Source organism: Oncorhynchus mykiss, chromosome 13 (assembly GCF_057628025.1).
Source record: "Oncorhynchus mykiss isolate SJ-2025 chromosome 13, ASM5762802v1, whole genome shotgun sequence".
NCBI lineage: Eukaryota > Metazoa > Chordata > Actinopteri > Salmoniformes > Salmonidae > Oncorhynchus > Oncorhynchus mykiss.
The window spans coordinates 80,371,236-80,396,720 of record NC_143034.1 but is presented as its reverse complement, the minus strand read 5'-3'; the positions used below and the strand labels follow the sequence as shown (position 1 = coordinate 80,396,720).

Below are 25,485 nucleotides of genomic sequence, written 5' to 3'. Positions count from 1 at the left end.
TTTCAAATCATCTCTCCTGTATAGTAAACAGTAACTTACTTATTATTACTATTATTGTTATTACTATTATTATTGCTGTTTATCCCAAATATGGGTGGTAATGGTAGTGATAACAGTTTAGTGATGGTAGTAGTAGTCGTAGTAATGATGATTGTAGTTGTAGTACTGATATAAAGAAGAAGATGACCGTTATTTAGTTATAAGTTAGTTATAGTTTCATTTTCCATAATTTTATTTTATATTTATTACATTGCTACTATTGACTGTTACCATTTTATTGTTATTATTTTTTAATTTAATTTTGTATTATTATTTAGTACCATTTTATATTATTATTTGCTATAATTTATAATTTTGTCACAATGTATACAATATACATTGTTGCTTTGGCAATATTGACACAATGTTTTTCATGCCAATAAAGCTGCTTGAGAGAGAGAGAGAGAGAGAGAGAGAGAGAGAGAGAGAGAGAGAGAGAGAGAGAGAGAGAGAGAGAGAGAGAGAGAGAGAGAGAGAGAGAGAGAGAGAGAGAGAGAGAGAGAGAGAGAGAGAGAGAGAGAGAGAGAGAGAGAGAGAGAGAGAGAGAGAGAGAGAGAGAGAGAGAGAGAGAGAGAGAGAGAGAGAGAGAGAGAGAGAGAGAGAGAGAGAGAGATGTTGAGACAGCTGTGTGTGAAAATCTTCACTGTTGAATCGTTGGAAAATGTAACCCTTATGGCCTTCAGTCATATCAATCCCACCATTAAAACAACCAGGTGCATCACAAAGAATGGCTTTGATGGTTTTGTCATTGTGGACCACACATGAAGGACCCCATACACCTAGAATTGGTCTAGGAGACATGATTTCTGTGGTTTATCTATCTTGAGGTTTCTTGTCCACAGGACAAGTCTAACACTAACTTATAACTCAGTCAGACCGACCCGGAAATGACTTGTTCATTCTACAAGGGGTCACAAGGTCACTACACAGCAGCTCCATAAGTTCAAACACATTTTCTTTCAGTTCAACAAGATACCCACACATCAATAATCAGGCCATTACTTTTTATTACAAATGCTTTACTTTGAAGAAACAGCTGCACTATCAAGTTACATAACCACACCCTAAATAGCATGAGGATATCCGGACAGGATGTCCTTAAAAGGGCATAAACCTACCCTAAATAGCATGAGGATATCCGGACAGGATGTCCTTAAAAGGGCATGAATACAGGACACAGGAATAACTCGTCAATCACTTTTTGACAGCAGCCGTCGACTATATTCTCTCTTACAGTTCTACAGGAATATTAAATGATGTGTTAAATATATTCTCTCTTACAGTTCTACAGGAATATTAAATGATGTGTTAAATATATTCTCTCTTACAGTTCTACAGGAATATTAAATGATGTGTTAAATATATTCTCTCTTACAGTTCTACAGGAATATTAAATGATGTGTTAAATATATTCTCTCTTACAGTTCTACAGGAATATTAAATGATGTGTTAAATATATTCTCTCTTACAGTTCTACAGGAATATTAAATGATGTGTTAAATATATTCTCTCTTACAGTTCTACAGGAATATTAAATGATGTGTTAAATATATTCTCTCTTACAGTTCTACAGGAATATTAAATGATGTGTTAAATATATTCTCTCTTACAGTTCTACAGGAATATTAAATGATGTGCTAAATGTGTTATTTTTATTGTAATTGAAACAATTGTGTGATTCCAAGTGTCTTATTGTTCGTAACAACTCAGTTTGCTGCTATAGGCAGTTAGCTGCCTACTGTGACAGCTAAGGTTGCAACCTTGTAACTTTCTGATGGGAATAGTTGAAGACCATGTTTAGTTTCCAAGTGCTACTGAATAAGCTCAAGTTCTACTCAAATGCTCCAACATGATACATGTCATTATTCTAGTTTATCAATCCATTCGAAATCATTATCTGCAGCGCAGGTTGCTCTCTGCCATACTTTACATAACACAAGGGCAGCATATATAGCCTAGTGCGTCAGAACTGATAGGATACTGCCTGTTCTCTGAGCTCTTTATGTTTCTGGAGGCTGATGTCCCTTTATACCACAGGCTGGACAGTCCATGTCCTTACAACAGGCTGGACAGTCCATGTCCTTACAACAGGCTGGACAATCCATGTCCTTACAACAGGCTGGACAATCCATGTCCTTACAACAGGCTGGACAAACCAGGGCCTTATGACAGCAGATAGAATCCTGATGTCCCTTTTTGGGAACCCACTAAGTTACTGATGAACTCAATCTGAACCTTTCAGTATTAACTAGTGGTTCTGGTGAAAAATGTCCTTTAAGTATCTCCACAATATCCCCATACGTCTTATTACCTGTTCTGTCTGGATGTAACAGGCTGCCTAGTAAATTACATGTCTTTGGCCCCATTACACTAAAAACTTTAAGCACAATGTTGTCCTCAACCATGTTATTTACAAGAACAGAATATTCAAACCTTTCTGAATATGAGCTCCACTGCTCAATGGCTCCATCAAACTGTCCAATGGTTCCATCAAACTGTCCAATGGTTCCATCAAACTGTCCAATGGTTCCAACAAACTGTCCAATGGTTCCATCAAACTGTCCAATGGTTCCATCAAACTGTCCAATGGTTCCATCAAACTGTCCAATGGTTCCATCAAACTGTCCAATGGTTCCATCAAACTGTCCAATGGTTCCATCAAACTGTCCAATGGTTCCATCAAACTGTCCAATGGTTCCAACAAACTGTCCAATGGTTCCATCAGACTGTCCAATGGTTCCATCAAACTGTCCAATGGTTCCATCAAACTGTCCAATGGTTCCAACAAACTGTCCAATGGTTCCATCAAACTGTCCAATGTTTACAACAATTCCAGACATTTTTCATTTCTCAATAGGCTCCTGTGTCACGTTCTGACATTAGTTATTTTATTATGTCTTTGGTTTAGTATGGTAAGGGCGTGAGTTGGGGTGGGGAGTCTATGTTCTTTTTTCTATGTTGTATTTCTGTGTTTGGCCTGGTATGGTTCTCAATCAGAGGCAGCTGTCAATCGTTGTCCCTGATTGAGAATCATACTGAGGTAGCCTGGTTTCACTGTTGAGTGGTGGGTGGTTATTTTCAGTCTTTGTGTGTCTGCACCAGACAGAACTGTTTCGGTTGGTTTCACTGTTGAGTGGTGGGTGGTTATTTTCAGTCTTTGTGTGTCTGCACCAGACAGAACTGTTTCGGTTGGTTTCACTGTTGAGTGGTGGGTGGTTATTTTCAGTCTTTGTGTGTCTGCACCAGACAGAACTGTTCCGGTTGGTTTCACTGTTGAGTGGTGGGTGGTTATTTTCAGTCTTTGTGTTTCTGCACCAGACAGAACTGTTCCGGTTGTTTCTTTGTTGTTTGTTATTCATTTTTTCCATTAATTAAGATGAACACTTACCACGCTGCGCTTTGGTCCTAACCTTCTTACACAGACGACAGCCGTTACATCCTGATTGTCATTCACTTTAGCATTGTCCTCAACCACAGCAATATTTTCCTCAGTCATGTAAACTTCATTAATTTCGCTCATTTAGCAGTTTTAATTCCAAAGTTTGTCTTCACAGTTGAATAAATATCCTTTCCTTTAATCACTGTATATTCCTCCCTTTCTAATCAAGTTGTTTTCCCGCTCAGACAGCCGTCTCGAGTCTTTTTCTGCCGTCCATGACGATGCTAACTCTCTCTCTTAGCAAGCTCAACTTTGCACTTGCCTCTGCTAGCAATACACTGTGCTAACATTAGCCTAGACTGTATCACAGAAAATAACAGTTTTAAAAAGTTGCTAAAACCAACTTCTTCCAGACAGAATAGTTCCTGTAGATTCAGACTCATCACCAATCTTTTGTTATGTTTTGTGGGTTTCATTACCTCGTCTGTATAACAATTCAATAATAATGAGACTGGAGACAGGAATAAGTTCAACCATTTATCTGGAACGTGATTATCTCAACACATACAAACCCCCATGATGCTCTGCGGCACAACCCCAATACACAACAAATACATCATACATAAGTAAATGGACACTAAACAAAACCCAGAGGATTTTAAATGTTCAGTACTAGAAAGTAGAGCCATGGGACAGGGTCAGAAAGGTCATTATGTTTGATACCTGGTTACAGAGGTGACATAACAAGCATAAGGTCCATTATAACACAGTGACGTAGGACCATGGGACAGGGTCAGAAAGGTCATTATGTTTGATACCTGGTTACAGAGGTGACATAACAAGCATAAGGTCCATTATAACACAGTGAAGTAGGGCCATGGGACAGGGTCAGAAAGGTCAGTATGTTTGATACCTGGTTACAGAGGTGACATAACAAGCATAAGGTCCATTATAACACAGTGAAGTAGGGCCATGGGACAGGGTCAGAAAGGTCAGTATGTTTGATGCCTGGTTACAGAGGTGACATAACAAGCATAAGGTCCATTATAACACAGTGAAGTAGGACCATGGGACAGGGTCAGAAAGGTCAGTATGTTTGATACCTGGTTACAGAGGTGACATAACAAGCATAAGGTCCATTATAACACAGTGAAGTAGGACCATGGGACAGGGTCAGAAAGGTCAGTATGTTTGATACCTGGTTACAGAGGTGACATAACAAGCATAAGGTCCATTATAACACAGTGAAGTAGGACCATGGGACAGGGTCAGAAAGGTCAGTATGTTTGATACCTGGTTACAGAGGTGACATAACAAGCATAAGGTCCATTATAACACAGTGAAGTAGAGGTTGGAGCTAAAAGCAGACATGGACAGTGAGACGGTGTGAGGAGGTCAGGGGTCAAACACTAGATCAGGACAGGTAGAAATGGCAGGGCTGGAAATAGACAGAGAGACATTCTGATCATGGCTCAGACCTGACCTGAGACACCCAATCAGAAGATGTCATAACAAAGTCCTGACCTGAGACACCCAATCAGAAGATGTCATAACAAAGTCCTGACCTGAGACACCCAATCAGAAGATGCCATAACAAAGTCCTGACCTGAGACACCCAATCAGAAGATGTCATAACAAAGTCCTGACCTGAGACACCCAATCAGAAGATGTCATAAACAAAGTCCTGACCTGAGACACCCAATCAGAAGATGCCATAACAAAGTCCTGACCTGAGACACCCAATCAGAAGATGTCATAACAAAGTCCTGACCTGAGACACCCAATCAGAAGATGCCATAACAAAGTCCTGACCTGAGACACCCAATCAGAAGATGTCGTAACAAAGTCCTGACCTGAGACACCCAATCAGAAGATGTCATAACAAAGTCCTGACCTGAGACACCCAATCAGAAGATGCCATAACAAAGTCCTGACCTGAGACACCCAATCAGAAGATGTCGTAACAAAGTCCTGACCTGAGACACCCAATCAGAAGATGCCATAACAAAGTCCTGACCTGAGACACCCAATCAGAAGATGTCATAACAAAGTCCTGACCTGAGACACCCAATCAGAAGATGTCGTAACAAAGTCCTGACCTGAGACACCCAATCAGAAGATGCCATAACAAAGTCTTGGCCAGTAGGCTATATGGGATTTCCTTTCATCAAAACCCAGAACATTTAAATGAGGCATCTGTCAATAAAAAGTTACTTTAGAGCTTTACTTGTTGTGTCCAGTGTGTGTGTCACTGACAGAGGGACACTGATTCACCATCATCCCAAACCCTGGATAGAGGGGCTCAGTGAATGTGGAGGTGAATGTGATCAGGTGGGTCAGTGTGTCAGAGGAGGCTCTATAGAAGGACAGAGTTCCAGCTGGCCAGTCCAGATACACTCCTACTCTGTGGGAGCTGGAGGAGGGAACGTCTATAGTAGTGGGTTTATTATTGTGACATGCAGAGTAACTGTTGTCAGAGCAGAACAGTCCTCAAATCTCTCTGGGTGATCAGGATACGGCTGCTCCTCTGTCCTACATGTCACCTTTCTGTTCTCCTCAGACAGAGAGAGGAGTCTGTTTACTGTGTTTGGGTCCAGTGTGAGACACAGACATCTGATGGATGAGAACAGAGAGCAGAGAACAGAAAGAGCAAGCAGAAAGAGAGCAGAGAAGAGAGAGAGCAGAGAGAACTCTGTTGCTATAGTGACCCTGCATTACAACACTATGTTGCTATAGTGACCCTGCATTACAACACTATGTTGCTATAGTGACCCTGCATCACAACACTATGTTGCTATAGTAACCCTGCATTACAACACTATGTTGCTATAGTAACCCTGCATCACAACACTCTGTTGCTATAGTAACCCTGCATTACAACACTCTGTTGCTATAGTAACCCTGCATTACAACACTCTGTTGATATAGTGACCCTGCATCACAACACTCTGTTGCTATAGTAACCCTGCATTACAACACTCTGTTGCTATAGTAACCCTGCATTACAACACTCTGTTGCTATAGTAACCCTGCATTACAACACTCTGTTGATATAGTGACCCTGCATCACAACACTCTGTTGCTATAGTGACCCTGCATCACAACACTATGTTACTATAGTAACCCTGCATCACAACACTCTGTTGTACTAATTGTACAATTTGTTTAATTCTATTCCACATACAGTGCCTTGCGAAAGAATAATTTTGCACGCCCAATTTTTCAGTTTTTGATTTGTTAAAAAAGTTTGAAATATCCAATAAATGTCGTTCCACTTCATGATTGTGTCCCACTTGTTGTTGATTTTTCACAAAAAAATCCAGTTTTATATCTTTATGTTTGAAGCCTGAAATGTGGCAAAAGGTCGCAAAGTTCAAGGGGGCCGAATACTTTCGCAAGGCACTGTATATATATAGTGGCAGTAGTAGTGTCTAGTACTGATAGAGAGATGAGACCTGGGTTCTATCAGGTGGTATATATATATATAGTGGCAGTAGTAGTGGCTAGTAGTGATAGAGAGATGAGACCTGGGTTCTATCAGGTGGCCCATATATATATATATATATATAGTGGCAGTAGTAGTGGCTAGTAGTGATAGAGAGATGAGACCTGGGTTCTATCAGGTGGTATATATATATATAGTGGCAGTAGTAGTGGCTAGTAGTGATAGAGAGGAAACGTTAAATCAATAAACAAACTGTTTTCACAATTAACAGCCTTTTCTTGTTTCAAGTCTGTTTTATTATGAAAAGTACAATATATCCTTGTATACTTGTACAACTATGGAGCGTATGTCCATATATAATTATATATAATTGTATAATTAGTTTTTCAACATAAAAGACAACACATGATCACATTGGTATTTTAACAGTGTTGTTGTAAGAGGTCCTCACTACTATAGAAAGACGCGCATGTGTGTGTGTGTGTGTGTCCAGAGTGTGTGTGTCCAGTGTGTGTGTGTCCAGAGTGTGTGTCCAGAGTGTGTGTGTCCAGAGTGTGTGTGTATCTAGTGTGTGTGTGTATCTAGTGTGTGTGTGTGTCCAGAGTGTGTGTGTCCAGAGTGTGTGTGTCCAGTGTGTGTGTGTCCTGTGCGTGTGTGTCCTGTGCGTGTGTGTCCTGTGCGTGTGTGTATCTAGTGTGTGTGTGTGTGTCCAGCGTGTGTCTGTGAGTCTGTGTCTGTGTCTGTGAGTCCAGTGTGTGTGTGTGTGTGTCCAGTGTGAGTCTGTGAGTCCAGTGTGTGTGTGTGTGTGTGCACTGTGTTTGTGTGTGTGTGTATTTGTCCAGTGTGTGTGTGTGTGTGTGTGTCCAGTGTGTTTCTGTGAGTCCAGTGTGTGTGTGTGAGTGTGTGTGACCAGTGTGTGTGTGTGTGTCCAGTGTGTGTGTGTGAGTGTGTGTGACCAGTGTGTTTCTGTGAGTCCAGTGTGTGTGTGTGTGTGTGTGTATGTGTGTGTGTCCAGTGTGTGTGTGTGTAACCAGTGTGTGTGTCCAGTGTGTGTTTGTGTGTGTGTGTCCAGTGTGTGTGTGTGTCCTGTGTGTATATGTTTGTCCTGTGTGTGTGTGTGTGTGTGTCCAGTGTGTGTGTGTGTGTATTTGTCCAGTGTGTGTGTGTCTGTGTGTCCAGTGTGTGTCTGTGTGAGTCCAGTGTGTGTTTGTGTGTGTGTCCAGTGTGTGTCTGTAAGTCCAGTGTGTGTGTGTGTGTGTGTGTGTGTGTAACCAGTGTGTGTGTCCAGTGTGAGTGTGTGTGTGTGTCCAGTGTGTGTTTGTGTGTGTGTGTGTGTGTGTCCAGTGTGTGTCTGTGAGTCCAGTGTGTGTGTGTGTGTGTGTGTGTGTGTGTCCAGTGTGTGTTTGTGTGTGTGTGTGTGTGTGTAACCAGTGTGTGTCCAGCAGGTGTATGTGTGAGTCCAGTGTGTGTTTGTGTGTGTGTGTGTGTGTGTCCAGTGTGTGTCTGTAAGTCCAGTGTGTGTGTGTGTGTGTGTGTGTGTGTGTGTGTGTAACCAGTGTGTGTGTCCAGTGTGAGTGTGTGTGTGTGTCCAGTGTGTGTTTGTGTGTGTCCAGTGTGTGTCTGTGAGTCCAGTGTGTGTGTGTGTGTGTGTGTGTGTGTGTCCAGTGTGTGTTTGTGTGTGTGTGTGTGTGTGTCCAGTGTGTGTGTGTGTGTCCAGTGTGTGTCTGTGAGTCCAGTGTGTGTGTGTGTGTGTGTGTGTGTGTCCAGTGTGTGTGTCCAGTGTGAGTGTGTGTGTGTGTCCAGTGTGAGTGTGTGTGCGTCCAGTGTGTGTGTCCGGTGTGTGTCCAGTGTGTGTGTATGTCCTGTGTGTGTGTATGTCCTGTGTGTGAGTGTTTGTGTTCAGTATGTGTGTGTGTGTGTCTGTGAGTGTGTGTGTCAGGTTATTATTTACAGGGACACTGAGTCGCCTTCCCACCAAACCCCAAACCCTGAATAGAGGGGCTCAGTGAATGTGGAGGTGAATGTGATCAGGTGGGTCAGTGTGTCAGAGGAGGCTCTATAGAAGGACAGAGTGCCGGCTGGCCAGTCCAGATACACTCCTACTCTGTGGGAGCTGGAGGAGGGGACGTCTATGAGAGTCCGATTATTATTGTGCCAGGCAGTGTAACTGTTGTCAGAGCAGGTCAGACTCCAGGACTTGTCATTCCATCCAAGCCTACTGTCATCACCCCTTCCTCTCCTGCTGATTCCTTTATATGTCACTCCTATAACAGCACCCCCTCTCCCACTCCACTCTACCTCCCAGTAACAGCGCCCAGTCAGACCCTCTCTACACAGCACCTGTTCCCAGTCCTCAAATCTCTCTGGGTGATCAGGATACGGCTGCTCCTCTCTCCTACATGTCACCTTTCTGTTCTCCTCAGACAGAGAGAGGAGTCTGTTTACTGTGTTTGGGTCCAGTGTGAGATCACAGACATCTGATGGATGAAACCAGACACAATATTAGAAATCATCATCATTCACATTAGAATGTTAACTCACTTTTCACTAATTCATTTAATGTAGATGTTTCTAGGTATCAAAAGGAGAAGTTAAGGTAACTTGAGACTTGTTGAATGATCATGTGTTGTACTGTATGGTAATATAAAACACACTTATTCCCATTAATTACACACACACACACACACACACACACACACACACACAGTCAAATCAACTCGTTGTAAACATTGGTGTCCCTGATTTCTGCTTTGGTAGAACTACAGCTGATATTTAATATGACCAAGTAAGTCATGATGGTGGTCTTTGACTTGAATTAACTTGAATTAAGACTTATTCTTAGTCATATTCTTCACAGCAGTCAACACTCACATTTTCTAGGCCCAGGTTTCATTCTGTTCTCTCCACCATGTTCCACACTGTAGCGGTAAGCAGAAGAACAGACAGTCATTGAGGGATACACCTGAACTCACTCACACACACACACACACACACACACACACACACACACACACTGGACTCACACAGACACACACTGGACACACACACACTGGACACAGAGACAAACTGAACTCACACACACACACACAGTCAGCATATAACTTTGTCCAAGTGGTGGTCAGAATGTTTGTCTTAACTAGCCTGATAAGTCAAACATGTCTGATATGAACATTGACATAAACCCTCTACATACTTGAGTTTCTCCAGTCTGCAGTGTGGATCCTCCAGTCTAGCAGAGAGCAGTCTGACTCCTGAGTCTCCTGGGTGATTGTTACTCAGGTCCAGCTCTCTCAGGTGTGAGGGGTTTGACCTCAGAGCTGAGGCCAGAGAAGCACAGCCTTCCTCTGTGACTAGACAGCCTGACAGCCTGCAAAGAGTCAAATCATATTAAAATCACACAGATATTCTTTGGTGGTGAAAATAGTGACAGTATATATGTTTTATCAACTAATCATCAAAGTGTTGCTTATAGAGAGAACAAATATTATAGTAGACTGACCAGACCAGTTTAAAAGCAGTATCAGTCAGAAGACAGACAGTGAGGTATCAGATTTAGATTGTATTGAGTATACAGTCCACACCATATCTATTTAGACAATGAGGAATCAGATTTAGATTGTATTGAGTATACAGTCCACACCATATCTATTTAGACAGTGAGGTATCAGATTTAGATTGTATTGAGTATACAGTCCACACCATATCTATTTAGACAGTGAGGTATCAGATTTAGATTGTATTGAGTATACAGTCCACACCATATCTATTTAGACAGTGAGGTATCAGATTTAGATTGTATTGAGTATACAGTCCACACCATATCTATTTAGACAGTGAGGAATCAGATTTAGATTGTATTGAGTATACAGTCCACACCATATCTATTTAGACAGTGAGGTATCAGATTTAGATTGTATTGAGTATACAGTCCACACCATATCTATTTAGACAGTGAGGTATCAGATTTAGATTGTATTGAGTATACAGTCCACACCATATCTATTTAGACAGTGAGGTATCAGATTTAGATTGTATTGAGTAAACAGTCCACACCATATCTATTTAGACAGTGAGGTATCAGATTTAGATTGTATTGAGTATACAGTCCACACCATATCTATTTAGACAGTGAGGTATCAGATTTAGATTGTATTGAGTATACAGTCCACACCATATCTATTTAGACAGTGAGGAATCAGATTTAGATTGTATTGAGTATACAGTCCACACCATATCTATTTAGACAGTGAGGTATCAGATTTAGATTGTATTGAGTATACAGTCCACACCATATCTATTTAGACAGTGAAGCTAACATTTCAAATGTGGCTCTATTCTCCAACATTTTGGATTGAGGTCTACAACAAAACATGCTAACCTCTCACCATTACCAATAACAGAGACTACAACAAAACATGCTAACCTCTCACCATTACCAATAACAGAGGCTACAACAAAACATGCTAACCTCTCACCATTTCCAATAACAGAGGCTACAACAAAACATACTAACCTCTCACCATTACCAATAACAGAGGCTACAACAAAACATACTAACCTCTCATCATTACCAATAACATAGGCTACAACAAAACATGCTAACCTCTCACCATTACCAATAACAGAGGCTACAACAAAACATGCTAACCTCTCACCATTACCAATAACAGAGACTACAACAAAACATGCTAACCTCTCACCATTACCAATAACAGAGGCTACAACAAAACATGCTAACCTCTCACCATTACCAATAACAGAGGCTACAACAAAACATGCTAACCTCTCACCATTACCAATAACAGAGACTACAACAAAACATGTTAACCTCTCACCATTACCAATAACAGAGGCTACAACAAAACATGCTAACCTCTCACCATTACCAATAACAGAGACTACAACAAAACATGCTAACCTCTCACCATTACCAATAACAGAGGCTACAACAAAACATGCTAACCTCTCACCATCACCAATAACAGAGGCTACAACAAAACATACTAACCTCTCACCATTACCAATAACAGAGGCTACAACAAAACATGCTAACCTCTCACCATTACCAATAACAGAGGCTACAACAAAACATGCTAACCTCTCACCATTACCAGTAACAGAGTCTACAACAAAACATGCTAACCTCTCACCATTACCAATAACAGAGGCTACAACAAAACATACTAACCTCTCACCATTACCAATAACAGAGGCTACAACAAAACATGCTAACCTCTCACCATTACCAGTAACAGAGTCTACAACAAAACATGCTAACCTCTCACCATTACCAATAACAGAGGCCACAACAAAACATGCTAACCTCTCACCATTACCAATAACAGAGGATACAACAAAACATACTAACCTCTCACCATTACCAATAACAGAGGCTACAACAAAGCATGCTAACCTCTCACCATTACCAATAACAGAGGCTACAACAAAACATGCTAACCTCTCACCATTACCAATAACAGAGGGGGTCTGATCTTTGTGCCTCTGTAACTTTCTCATTCATCATTATTCTCGATTCATTCCTGATTATTCATCATCATAGTAGCATCCACATGAATGTAGAAGTGTTCAGAAACATCTTCTATTCTTACTGACAATACAAGTGAAGTGACTCCAAAATGACAGGACATTATTCACCATTCAGATTCTATTAGGAAAACATCTAAAACACAACCGAGACAAACTGCAAATTATATGAATTACGACTTTTTCAAATGGGAGAACTACATACATAAAGTGCTTTCATATCTGATAATACTGACCTCAGAGTCTCCAGTTTACAGTGGGGATTCTCCATTATAGCAGAGAGCAGCTTCACTCCTGAATCCTTCAGGTCATTGTTACTCAGGTCCAGCTCTCTCAGGTGTGAGGGGTTTGACCTCAGAGCTGAGACCAGAGAAACACAGCCTTCCTCTGTGACTCCACAGCCTGACAGCCTGCAAAGAGTCAAATCATATTAAAATCACACTGCTATTCTTTGGTGGTTAAAATAGTGGCAGTATATTTTTCAACATTTTCAGATACATCAGTGTCCTGAAACCTGCCATATCTATTCATAAATGAATGTATCATTATTATAAATGACAAATTATCAAAGTATTGCTTGTTGAGAGAAAAATGTACAGACCAGTTATCATTATAAATTATCATAATATTACTAGTAGAGAGAAACATGAAAAGTACAAATATTATAGTCGACTGACAAGACCAGTTTAAAAAGCAGTATCAGTCTGTTTCACCATTTAGAAAAATAAAGTAAATATAATAATAAATAATAAAATAAATGAAAGCCCTTTATGTTTCCAGTCTCCCCAAGAAGTCATCAGTAATCTGACCAATTACCTTATAGTGTATTAAAGTAGTCAAAAGTTGAGTATTTGGTCGTAAACTCGTTGGTTGCATTTGCAGTTTGTTTTGGTCCCAGATTATTTGAACAATGAGACATCAAGCCTGTGACTGCCATGATTGAGAAAGATCATGAATGAATAATGAGTGAGAAAGTTACAGAGGCTAAAACAAAACACGGTAACATCTCACCATTACAAATAACAGAGGCCACAACAAAACATGCTAACCTCTCACCATTACCAATAACAGAGGATACAACAAAACATGCTAACCTCTCACCATTACCAATAACAGAGGATACAACAAAACATGCTAACCTCTCACCATTACCAATAACAGAGACTACAACAAAACATTACAAACCTCTCATCATTACAAATAACAGAGGCTACAACAAAACATGCTAACCTCTCACCATTACCAATAACAGAGACTATAACAAAACATGCTAACCTCTCATCATTACCAATAACAGAGGATACAACAAAACATACTAACCTCTCACCCTTACCAATAACAGAGGATACAACAAAACATGCTAACCTCTCACCATTACCAATAACAGAGGATACAACAAAACATACTAACCCCTCACCATTACCAATAACAGAGACTACAACAAAACATGCTAACCTCTCACCATTACCAATAACAGAGGATACAACAAAACATACTAACCCCTCACCATTACCAATAACAGAGGATACAACAAAACATACTAACCTCTCACCATTACCAATAACAGAGACTACAACAAAACATACTAACCTCTCACCATTACCAATAACAGAGGATACAACAAAACATGCTAACCTCTCACCATTACCAATAACAGAGGATACAACAAAACATACTAACCTCTCACCATTACCAATAACAGAGGATACAACAAAACATACTAACCTCTCACCATTACCAATAACAGAGGGGGTCTGATCTTTGTGCCTCTGTAACTTTCTCATTCATCATTATTCTCGATTCATTCCTGATTATTCATCATCATAGTAGCATCCACATGAATGTAGAAGTGTTCAGAAACATCTTATATTCTTACTGACAATACAAGTGAAGTGACTCCAAAATGACAGGACATTATTCACCATTCAGTTTCTATTAGGAAAAACATAAAACACAACCGAGACAAACTGCAAATTATATTAATTACGACTTTTTCAAATGGGAGAACTACATACATAAAGTGCTTTCATATCTGATAATACGGACCTCAGAGTCTCCAGTTTACAGTGGGGATTCCCCAGTCCAGCAGAGAGCAGCTTCACTCCTGAATCCTTCAGGTCATTGTTACTCAGATCCAGCTCTCTCAGGTGTGAGGGGTTTGACCTCAGAGCTGAGACCAGAGAAGCACAGCCTTCCTCTGTGACTCCACAGCCTGACAGCCTGACAAAGAGATCATCATGACTTCACAAACACACTGTTAATTTAATGAGTAGTGTAGAAGGACAATGGCAGATGCATTTGGTTAATTATCCAAAACAACATATAGATGAATTTTCCATCTCCTAGAATTGTATGGTCATATTGTTATACTAATGTGAAAATCAATGCATTTATTCAATATGTTTTATAAATATAATATTATACACATATTATAATACATATTTTTCTCTAAACTGAATATTTATTCTAGCTGATTAGTACTTGAATGTCATTGTATTTACTCACAGAGCAGCTCTGGAGGCTTTGACCACTGTCTCCTAATATGAAACATTATATCTCAAATCCAAAATACTGGAGCAAAGCACCAAATATAAAACTGTAATCTTCACTGTCCAAACACATATGGTGTGGACTATGTTTGTCTGGTAAACACATGTGGATCTGGTGAACAGTTATCACTTGTTGACCAACTACAGGAATACTGACCTCAGAGTCTCCAGTTTACAGTGGGGATTCCCCAGTCCAACAGAGAGCAGCTTCACTCCTGAATCCTTCAGGTCATTGTTACTCAGATCCAGCTCTCTCAGGTGTGAGGGGTTTGACTCCAGAGCTGAGACCAGAGAAGCACAGCCTTCCTCTGTGACTCCACAGCCTGACAGCCTGCAAAGAGATCATCATGACTTCACAAACAGACTGTTAATTTAACGAGTAGCAAAGGACAATGGCAGATGCATTTGGTTTATTCTCCCAAACAACATTTAGATTCTAATTCCATCTCCTAAATTTGAATGGTCATATTGTTATACTATTGTGAACACCACACAGCATTGATTCAATATGTTATTCAATATAATCTTATATTCCCTAAATTCAATATTTCTTCCTGATGATTAGTTCTTAAATGTCATTTGATGTACTCACAGAGAAGCTCTGGAGGCTTTGACCACTGGCAGCAGCCTAAGAAGACCTTCCTCTGATCTGGAGTATTTCTTCAGGTCAAACACATCCAGCTCCTTTTCTGAAGTCAGCAACACAAAGATCAGAGCTGACCACTGTGCAGGTGACAGCTTGGCTTCTGAGAGACTTCCTGATCTCAGGTATCTTTGGATCTCCTCCACTAGAGAATGGTCATTCAGTTCATTCAGACAGTGGAACAGATTGATGCTCCTCTCTGGAGAGAGATCCTCCCTGATCTTCTCCTTGATGTACTTCACTGTTTCTTCATGGCTCTGTGAGCAGCTTGTCTTTGTCAGTAGACCTCGTAAGTGCTTCTGATTGGACTCCAGTGAGAGGCCCAGAAGGAAGCGGAGGAAAAGGTCCAGGTTTCCTGTCTCACTTTGTAAGGCTTTATCCACAGCACTCTTGTAGACAGTAACTTTACGCCTTTGTTTGATCCTCGCAAAAAGGTTCCTGGACGTTGATTGCAGTTTGTCCATTAGATTCTCATTGTTGTTGATGAATGAGAGGAACACATATACAGCAGCCAGAAACTCCTGAATGCTCAGATGAACAAAGCAGTACACCTTGTCCTGGTACAGCCCACATTCCTCTTTAAAGAGCTGTGTGCACAATCCTGAGTACACTGAGGCTTCATTGACATCAATGCCAGCCTCTTTCAGGTCTTCTTCATAGAAAATCAGATTGCCATTCACAAGCTGTTGAAAAGCCAGTTTTCCCAGTGACAGAATGCTCTCTTTATTCCAGTGTGGACCTGTCTCTTCTTTCCCAAGATACTTTTCATTCTTCTGTTTGGTATGAAACACCACAAGGTGTGTGTACATCTCAGTCAGAGTCTTGGGCATCTCTTCTCTCTTATGTTTCAGCATGTGTTCAAGGACTGTTGCAGAAATCCAACAGAAGACTGGAATGTGGCACATGATGTGGAGGCTCCTTGATGTCTTTATGTGTGAGATGATTCTGCTGGCCAGGTCCTCATCACTGAATCTCTTCCTGAAGTACTCCTCCTTCTGTGGGTCATTGAACCCTCGTACCTCTGTCACCTGGTCAACACACCCTGAAGGGATCTTATTGGCTGCTGCAGGTCGGGTAGTTATCCAGAGGAGAGCAGAGGGAAGGAGATTTCCCTTGATGAGATTTGTCAGCAGAACATCCACTGAGGTTGACTCTGTGACGTCCCAACAGATCTTGTTCTTCTGGAAGTCTAGGGGCAGTCGGCACTCATCCAGACCATCAAAGATGAACAGAACTTTGTACTTGTTGTAGTTGGAGATTATTGATTGTTTGGTTTCCATTGAGAAGTGATTAAGAAGTTCAATGAAAGTGTGTTTGTCCTTTTTCATCAAATTCAGCTCCCGAAAAGGGAATGAAAATACAAATTGGACATCCTGATTTGCTTTTCCTTCAGCCCAGTCCAGAATGAACTTCTGCACAGAGACTGTTTTTCCAATGCCAGCGACTCCCTTTGTCAGCACAGTTCTGATACGTTTGTCTTGTCCAGTTAAGGGTTTGAAGATGTCGTTACATTTGATTGCAGTCTCTGGTCTTGCTTGTTTCCTGGTTGTTGTCTCAATCTGTCTCAGCTCATGTTCATTATTGACCTCTCCTGTTCCACCCTCTGTGATGTAGAGCTCTGTGTAGATCTTATTGAGAAGTGTTGGGTTTCCTTGTTTAGCGATCCCCTCAAATACACATTGAAACTTCTTCTTTAGATTAGATTTGAGTTCACGTTGGCAAATCACAGCGAGCTCATCTGAATGAATAAATAACACAGAGGATATTAATATTACGTCTGTTTTAATGCCTACACTATTGTAGGACTGTTATAAAGTTTTACATTATAATAATGTACTCTCTTAACTGACTGTATACATGTTTAAATGTTTTCATAATGCATTACAGACTGGTGTGACTGATTATATTATTATTGGTATTATTGATGGTATTATTAATGTTCTCTCTCTCTCTCTAAATGAATCACCACAACACATCCCTGCTGCTACTTGATGAGGTCACTAGGTGTTGTGTTAAGGCTGCTACAATATCATTAAGTTACACAGCTACTTTAGTTGTACTTTAGCTACAGCTTTTAAATGTTATAAAACAGCATTCAACATGAGATAGACAGATCTTACATTTCTCCAGTGTGTCAGACTGGTGTGACTGATTATATTATTAATTCTCACGCTCTCAATGAATCAACACAACACATCCCTGCCGCTACTTGATGAGGTCACTAGGTGTTGTTTTGAGACTATGAAATATACTTATTCATGTCACTGAGGGACTTTAGGGGGTCTACACCAGAAGGTAATGGTTATAGGAGGAAGGTATATAGTGGAGGGTCTACACCAGAAGGTAATGGGTATAGGAGGAAGGTATATAGTGGAGGGTCTACACCAGAAGGTAATGGTTATAGGAGGAAGGTATATAGTAGAGGGTCTACACCAGAAGGTAATGTTTATAGGAGGAAGGTATATAGTAGAGGGTCTACACCAGAAGGTAATGTTTATAGGAGGAAGGTATATAGTAGAGGGTCTACACCAGAAGGTAATGTTTATAGGAGGAAGGTATATAGTAGAGGGTCTACACCAGAAGGTAATGTTTATAGGAGGAAGGTATATAGTGGAGGGTCTACACCAGAAGGTAATGGGTATCTGTAGGAGGAAGGTATATAGTGGAGGGTCTACACCAGAAGGTAATGGTTATAGGAGGAAGGTATATAGTAGAGGGTCTACACCAGAAGGTAATGGGTATCTGTAGGAAGGTATATAGTGGAGGGTCTACACCAGAAGGTAATGGGTATCTGTAGGAGGAAGGTATATAGTGGAGGGTCTACACCAGAAGGTAATGTTTATAGGAGGAAGGTATATAGTGGAGGGTCTACACCAGAAGGTAATGGGTATCAGTAGGAGGAAGGTATATAGTGGAGGGTCTACACCAGAAGGTAATGGTTATAGGAGGAAGGTATATAGTGGAGGGTCTACACCAGAAGGTAATGGGTATCTGTAGGAGGAAGGTATATAGTGGAGGGTCTACACCAGAAGGTAATGTTTATAGGAGGAAGGTATATAGTGGAGGGTCTACACCAGAAGGTAATGGGTATCAGTAGGAGGAAGGTATATAGTGGAGGGTCTACACCAGAAGGTAATGGTTATAGGAGGAAGGTATATAGTGGAGGGTCTACACCAGAAGGTAATGGGTATAGGAGGAAGGTATATAGTGGAGGGTCTACACCAGAAGGTAATGGTTATAGGAGGAAGGTCTATAGTGGAGGGTCTAGACCAGAAGGTAATGGGTATCTGTAGGAGGAAGGTATATAGTGGAGGGTCTACACCAGAAGGTAATGGTTATAGGAGGAAGGTCTATAGTGGAGGGTCTAGACCAGAAGGTAATGGTTATAGGAGGAAGGTATATAGTGGAGGGTCTACACCAGAAGGTAATGGTTATAGGAGGAAGGTCTATAGTGGAGGGTCTAGACCAGAAGGTAATGGTTATAGGAGGAAGGTATATAGTGGAGGGTCTACACCAGAAGGTAATGGTTATAGGAGGAAGGTATATAGTGGAGGGTCTACACCAGAAGTTAATGGTTATAGGAGGAAGGTATATAGTAGAGGGTCTACACCAGAAGGTAATGGTTATAGGGGGAGGTATATAGTGGAGGGTCTACACCAGAAGGTAATGGGTATCTGTAGGAGGAAGGTATATAGTGGAGGGTCTACACCAGAAGGTAATGGGTATCTGTAGGAGGAAGGTACAGTATATAGTGGAGGGTCTACACCAGAAGGTAATGGTTATAGGGGGGAGGTATATAGTGGAGGGTCTACACCAGAAGGTAATGATTATAGGGGGGAGGTATATAGTGGAGGGTCTACACCAGAAGGTAATGGGTATCTGTAGGAGGAAGGTATATAGTGGAGGGTCTACACCAGAAGGTAATGGGTATCTGTAGGAGGAAGGTATATAGTGGAGGGTCTACACTAGAATGTAATGGTTATAGGAGGAAGGTATATAGTGGAGGGTCTAGACCAGAAGGTAATGGTTATAGGAGGAAGGTATATAGTGGAGGGTCTACACCAGAAGGTAATGGTTATAGGAGGAAGGTATATAGTAGAGGGTCTAGACCAGAAGGTAATGGTTATAGGAGGAAGGTATATAGTGGAGGGTCTAGACCAGAAGGTAATGGTTATAGGAGGAAGGTATATAGTGGAGGGTCTACACCAGAAGGTAATGGTTATAGGAGGAAGGTACATAGTGGAGGGTCTACACCAGAAGGTAATGGTTATAGGAGGAAGGTATATAGTGGAGGGTCTACACCAGAAGGTAATGGTTATAGGAGGAAGGTATATAGTGGAGGGTCTACACCAGAAGGTAATGGTTATAGGAGGAAGGTATATAGTGTATGCACTAAGCTTGGAATGTGTTGGTGCAGGGAAGTGATTACATGTGGCAGGCATTGAAAAGGGGAGAGAGCCATGGATTAGTGATGGAGGGGGGTCAGATGAAGTGAGGAAGAACAGATATCACTAAGGTTTATAGAGCAACATAGATACATTGGCTGTTCGGCTGCGGAGGAGGAGACTCAGCCTAGGAGAAAGGGAGGAGACTCAGCCTAGGAGAAAGGGAGGAGGAGACTCAGCCTAGGAGAAAGGGAGGAGGAGACTCAGCCTAGGAGAAAGGGTTAAATATCAGTGCTTGTGTCAGATGTTTTGTTGTCTGAATAACAGCTGTACCGACCCCTTGGGAAGAATTCAACTTGGTTAAAGCTTCTCTAGTGTCCGTGACTTATTTACTCTGAAAAATTACAGTGTTAAGGCTGCTACAATATCATTGAGTTACACAGCTACTTTAGCTGTACTTTAGCTACAACTTTTAAATGTTATAAAACAGCATTCAACATGAGGCAGACAGATCTTACATTTCTCCAGTGTGTCAGCAAGCTCCTTCTGGTTCATTTTCCTCAGGATGTGCAGTGTGATCTTCAGAGCCCCCTCTCTGGCACTGCTCTCCAGCTTCTCATCTTCAGTATCCACCACTTCCTTATCCTGCTTCTGACTCTCAAAGCCTTCTGGGAGTTCTGGACTAAGAATCCTCTTGAACATCTTCAGCTCGTTCTTCACAAATGTCATAATTTTCTCTTCAAGCAACTGAAATAAATCAAGTAAATAAGTTAAGCAAGATAATAAATGCTTTCTCAATAACACATTAATGAATGATTGACAGGTCAACTTTGCTTGAGGTAAACAAAAACAAATGTACATAACAGGACCACATACACTGAATATGGAGGCCAGGTCTGTTTGATGACTCTGGGAAGACTGACCACTGAGAATCTCTGACTCTGATCTCCCCTGTTGGTTTCTGTGGACAAAACATGAGATTACATCTCCTCATCCAGGGAGTACACACACACACACAAACACACACACACACACACACACACTGACACACACTGACACACACACACACACACACACACACACGGGGGGAATGTTGTGTTTGTTTAATATTGTTTTAGGACTATGCAAATGGACAAAATGATTAGCCTATGGATTATGAAAACAACAACAATAAATGGGAAAATGGGAGAGGAGAAATGACTAGAGACAGTGTTGTTTAACTCACTGACCAAGACCCATGAGTTCTTCTTACCTTTGTTCAGTAGAAAAGTCTCCCTCTCTAAAGTTTATAGGTAGAATCATAGACTGGTCACTCTTCATGGACACACAGCTGGGAACAGGGGAGGCTGGTCTCTCCTGCTTGATTGGTCTTCAACACAACAGAGACAAACATTACATCTCTCATCTACTCTGAGCTCAGATGGGGAAACATGAGAAGAGTTTCACAAATAGAACTGACTTCTAGACGTTAGTTAATGGCGCGAGCAGTGTGTCATTATTAATAACGATATTAATTTAGCGTCGCGAGCGTTGTAGTCAGTCTGTCAGCCCCGCTAAAAGGCTGGTGTCTTTACTCTGCCTTCTCCGGGGGCATGTTGCGATAAATTTACTAACCGGGAGATTACCGAGCTGTACCGAATAGCTAGGATAACTAGGATGCTGCTGGTAGAGTAGCTAGCTAGCTTACCGAGCTGTACCGAGTAGCTTGGTTAGTTAGCAGGTCGTTCGTCTGTCTTTCGTCTCGATGATGAATCCGGTGAACCACAAAATGAAACAAGGATAGAGAGTGAAAAGGATCTGGCTACACTCACACTGTCCCTGACCGTAAAGAAAAAAGCAAATTGAACACTGATCTTCGGTGTCTCAACACTGTAACAAACTCCGTCGTTATTCCCCAAGATCACCTCAGTCCACTCTGCGCGTAACCGGACAATATCCTTGGCGCCACACCGAACGTGGACGCAGACTGTTCTGTACGGGGACGCGGACAGTTCTGTACGGGGACGCGGACAGTTCTGTACGGGGACGCGGACAGTTCCAGAAGGCGGACATGAGCAGTGCAACACAATCAACTAAACCCAGTCTTTACAGTGGGTTACATTGGTAATATTCATTTTTTATCATTATGTAAAACAAACATTCTGTTTTTTTATAACAATTCCAGATTTTAATAAACATTCCATATTTAATTATCTACATCATGTTATTTCAAGTTCTCCCTTTGGAGCACAACATCATGTTGTTAAAAAATAATCCTAAATTGTGCAACCCCTGCAGTACCTCCACAGACCCCGGATTGAGAACCCCTGCAGTACCTCCACAGACCCCGGATTGAGAACCCCTGCAATACCTCCACAGACCCCGGATTGAGAACCCCTGCAGTACCTCCACAGACCCCGGATTGAGAACCCCTGCAGTACCTCCACAGACCCCGGATTGAGAACCCCTGCAGTACCTCCACAGACCCCGGATTGAGAACCCTGCAGTACCTCCACAGAACCCGGATTGAGAACCCCTGCAGTACCTCCACAGAACCCGGATTGAGAACCCTGCAGTACCTCCACAGACCCCGGATTGAGAACCCTGCAGTACCTCCACAGACCCCGGATTGAGAACCCCTGCAGTCCCTCCACAGACCCCGGATTGAGAACCTCTGCAGTACCTCCACAGACCCCGGATTGAGAACCCCTGCAGTACCTCCACAGACCCCGGATTGAGAACCCCTGCAGTACCCCTGATTTAGCAGATGCTCTTATCCAGAACGATTTACAGTTTGTGCATTCATCTTAAGATAGCTATTTATTTTGGAAATAAACTTGATAAATTATTCATAAAATTATCATCTTACCTCTTAGCTTTGGTGTCATGTCCCTCAGAGAGATGAATTTTAGAAGCAGGGCCCCCCTCCTCTCTCTTCCCGGAGAGACTCATTTTAGAGCACTGACCCCTAAACAGAGATCCAGCATGTTGGTTGTGGTTAACACAGTGACAACTAAACAGAGATCCAACATGTTGGTTGTGGTTAACACAGTGACAACTAAACAGAGATCCAACATGTTGGTTGTGGTTAACACAGTGACAACTAAACAGAGATCCAACATGTTGGTTGTGGTTAACACAGTGACAACTAAACAGAGATCCAGCATGTTGGTTGTGGTTAACACAGTGACAACTAAACAGAGATCCAACATGTTGGTTGTTGTTAACACAGTGACAACTAAACAGAGATCCAACATGTTGGTTGTGGTTAACACAGTGACAACTAAACAGAGATCCAACATGTTGGTTGTGGTTAACACAGTGACAACTAAACAGAGATCCAGCATGTTGGTTGTGGTTAACACAGTGACAACTAAACAGAGATCCAACATGTTGGTTGTGATTAACACAGTGACAACTTATTATTGATTGTCAATTGTTCTCATTTATTCATTATCTCTTTGAGAAATAAAACATTTACTAACAGACATAGAAACAGTCAGGTGATTTAATGCATCACATGAACATGTAGTTGTGACATTTCATCTCCATGGTAACTGTCAATAATAATAATAATAAGTCACTGTTTGTTAAGGTAGTTATAGACAGTACAGCAACACAAGGCCATGTCTCACACTTATTTATATTAATTAATTAATTAATTCATTTTATTATTTAAAAGAGGATATTTATTGTCTTTCAATCTGTTGTTTTCTAAACGTATCTGAGAATGTAGACAGAAGGGCTAAAACAGACATGATTGATCCATTCAGAAAGTTTTTTTGCAACAAGTAAGACATGTTATATTATGTAAAGTAGGCTAGGTTATAATGTATAATAGTGGGTTGTTAGTGATATGTTATATTATGTAAAGTAGACTAGGTTATAATGTATAATAGTGGGTTGTTAGTGATATGTAGATGTTATATTATGTAAAGTAGACTAGGTTATAATGTATAGTAGTGGGTTGTTAGTGATATGTTATATTATGTAAAGTAGACTAGGTTATAATGTATAGTAGTGGGTTGTTAGTGATATGTTATATTATGTAAAGTAGACTAGGTTATAATGTATAGTAGTGGGTTGTTAGTGATATGTAGATGTTATATTATGTAAAGTAGACTAGGTTATAATGTATAGTAGTGGGTTGTTAGTGATATGTTATATTATGTAAAGTAGACTAGGTTATAATGTATAGTAGTGGGTTGTTAGTGATATGTTATATTATGTAAAGTAGACTAGGTTATAATGTATAGTAGTGGGTTGTTAGTGATATGTGATGTTATATTATGTAAAGTAGACTAGGTCATAATGTATAATAGTGGGTTGTTAGTGATATGTAGATGTTATATTATGTAAAGTAGACTAGGTTATAATATATAGTAGTGGGTTGTTAGTGATATGTAGATGTTATATTATGTAAAGTAGACTAGGTTATAATGTATAGTAGTGGGTTGTTAGTGATATGTTATATTATGTAAAGTAGACTAGGTTATAATGTATAGTAGTGGGTTGTTAGTGATATGTTATATTATGTAAAGTAGACTAGGTTATAATATATAGTAGTGGGTTGTTAGTGATATGTTATATTATGTAAAGTAGACTAGGTTATAATGTATAGTAGTGGGTTGTTAGTGATATGTTATATTATGTAAAGTAGACTAGGTTATAATGTATAGTAGTGGGTTGTTAGTGATATGTAGATGTTATATTATGTAAAGTAGACTAGGTTATAATGTATAATAGTGGGTTGTTAGTGATATGTAGATGTTATATTATGTAAAGTAGACTAGGTTATAATGTATAGTAGTGGTTTGTTAGTGATATGCAGATCAAGGTCTATACCTCAGCTGTAGCCTACATATCATAGATGACCAGTCTAAACCTGTTCAGGTCAGTTCACATAATGTTATAGTCCTACCAGTAGCAGGACAGAGAATGTACTGTATATAACCTACATATCATAGATGACCAGCCTAAACCTGTTCAGATCAGTTCACATAATGTTATACTCCTTCCAGTAGCAGGACAGAGAATGTACTGTATATAACCTACATATCATAGATGACCAGTCTAAACCTGTTCAGATCAGGTCACAGAGACCATCAGGTTTGTCAGCATGATAAGTGATCATAGCTCAAATCTACTCTGACTATTGAATGTCTAACATCAACTAACCTTATAATAGTGTGTAGAAAGCCAAGACCAACGAGAGTTTGCCCATCTTTCCTACGTCTCAACACATTTATCTGACTTCTAATGTCCTGAGAAATATGTGCCACAGTTTCAACAGCCATTTTATAACTGCGTAGGCTACAAACACATTTTTAATTTCACATGAGGAAATCACATAACTTACAGTCACTGGTGCAGCCGCCTGTTCTCTTACAGATGAAGTAGCTTTCATAGACAACTGATTCAACCAGCCTAAACAACAGTAAATACAAGATGTCAAATGGTCAAAGGAGAATACATGGAATACATGGAAGATATATATATCCTGAGTCATACACATGAAAGAC

General features: G+C 40.6%; 3 protein-coding genes across 5 annotated transcripts in view; 1 reads left to right on the top strand and 2 right to left on the bottom strand.

Annotated features, from left to right (window-relative positions):
• Positions 1 to 25,485, top strand: part of LOC118937847 (NLR family CARD domain-containing protein 3-like) — a 527,060-nt gene that overhangs the window by 34,489 nt on the left and 467,086 nt on the right. The gene's annotated exons all lie outside the window — the stretch shown is intronic.
• Positions 1 to 25,485, bottom strand: part of LOC118937868 (stonustoxin subunit beta-like) — a 397,513-nt gene that overhangs the window by 244,339 nt on the left and 127,689 nt on the right. The gene's annotated exons all lie outside the window — the stretch shown is intronic.
• Positions 9,724 to 25,485, bottom strand: part of LOC118937840 (NLR family CARD domain-containing protein 3-like) — a 201,525-nt gene continuing 185,763 nt past the window's right edge. Inside the window, exons 3-10 of one of the 2 annotated variants that reach the window (XM_090197814.1) lie at positions 21,237 to 21,353; positions 20,861 to 20,945; positions 20,503 to 20,731; positions 15,549 to 17,337; positions 15,114 to 15,287; positions 14,454 to 14,627; positions 10,057 to 10,230; positions 9,724 to 9,781 (exon numbers count right to left, since the gene is read on the bottom strand). In XM_090197814.1, the coding sequence (XP_090053940.1) occupies positions 9,724 to 9,781; positions 10,057 to 10,230; positions 14,454 to 14,627; positions 15,114 to 15,287; positions 15,549 to 17,337; positions 20,503 to 20,731; positions 20,861 to 20,945; positions 21,237 to 21,353 (2,800 nt within the window). Of the gene's footprint in view, positions 9,782 to 10,056; positions 10,231 to 14,453; positions 14,628 to 15,113; positions 15,288 to 15,544; positions 17,338 to 20,502; positions 20,732 to 20,860; positions 20,946 to 21,236; positions 21,354 to 22,832; positions 22,932 to 25,485 lie in introns of those variants that run through there. The other variant, XM_036939576.2, reaches the window with a different exon arrangement.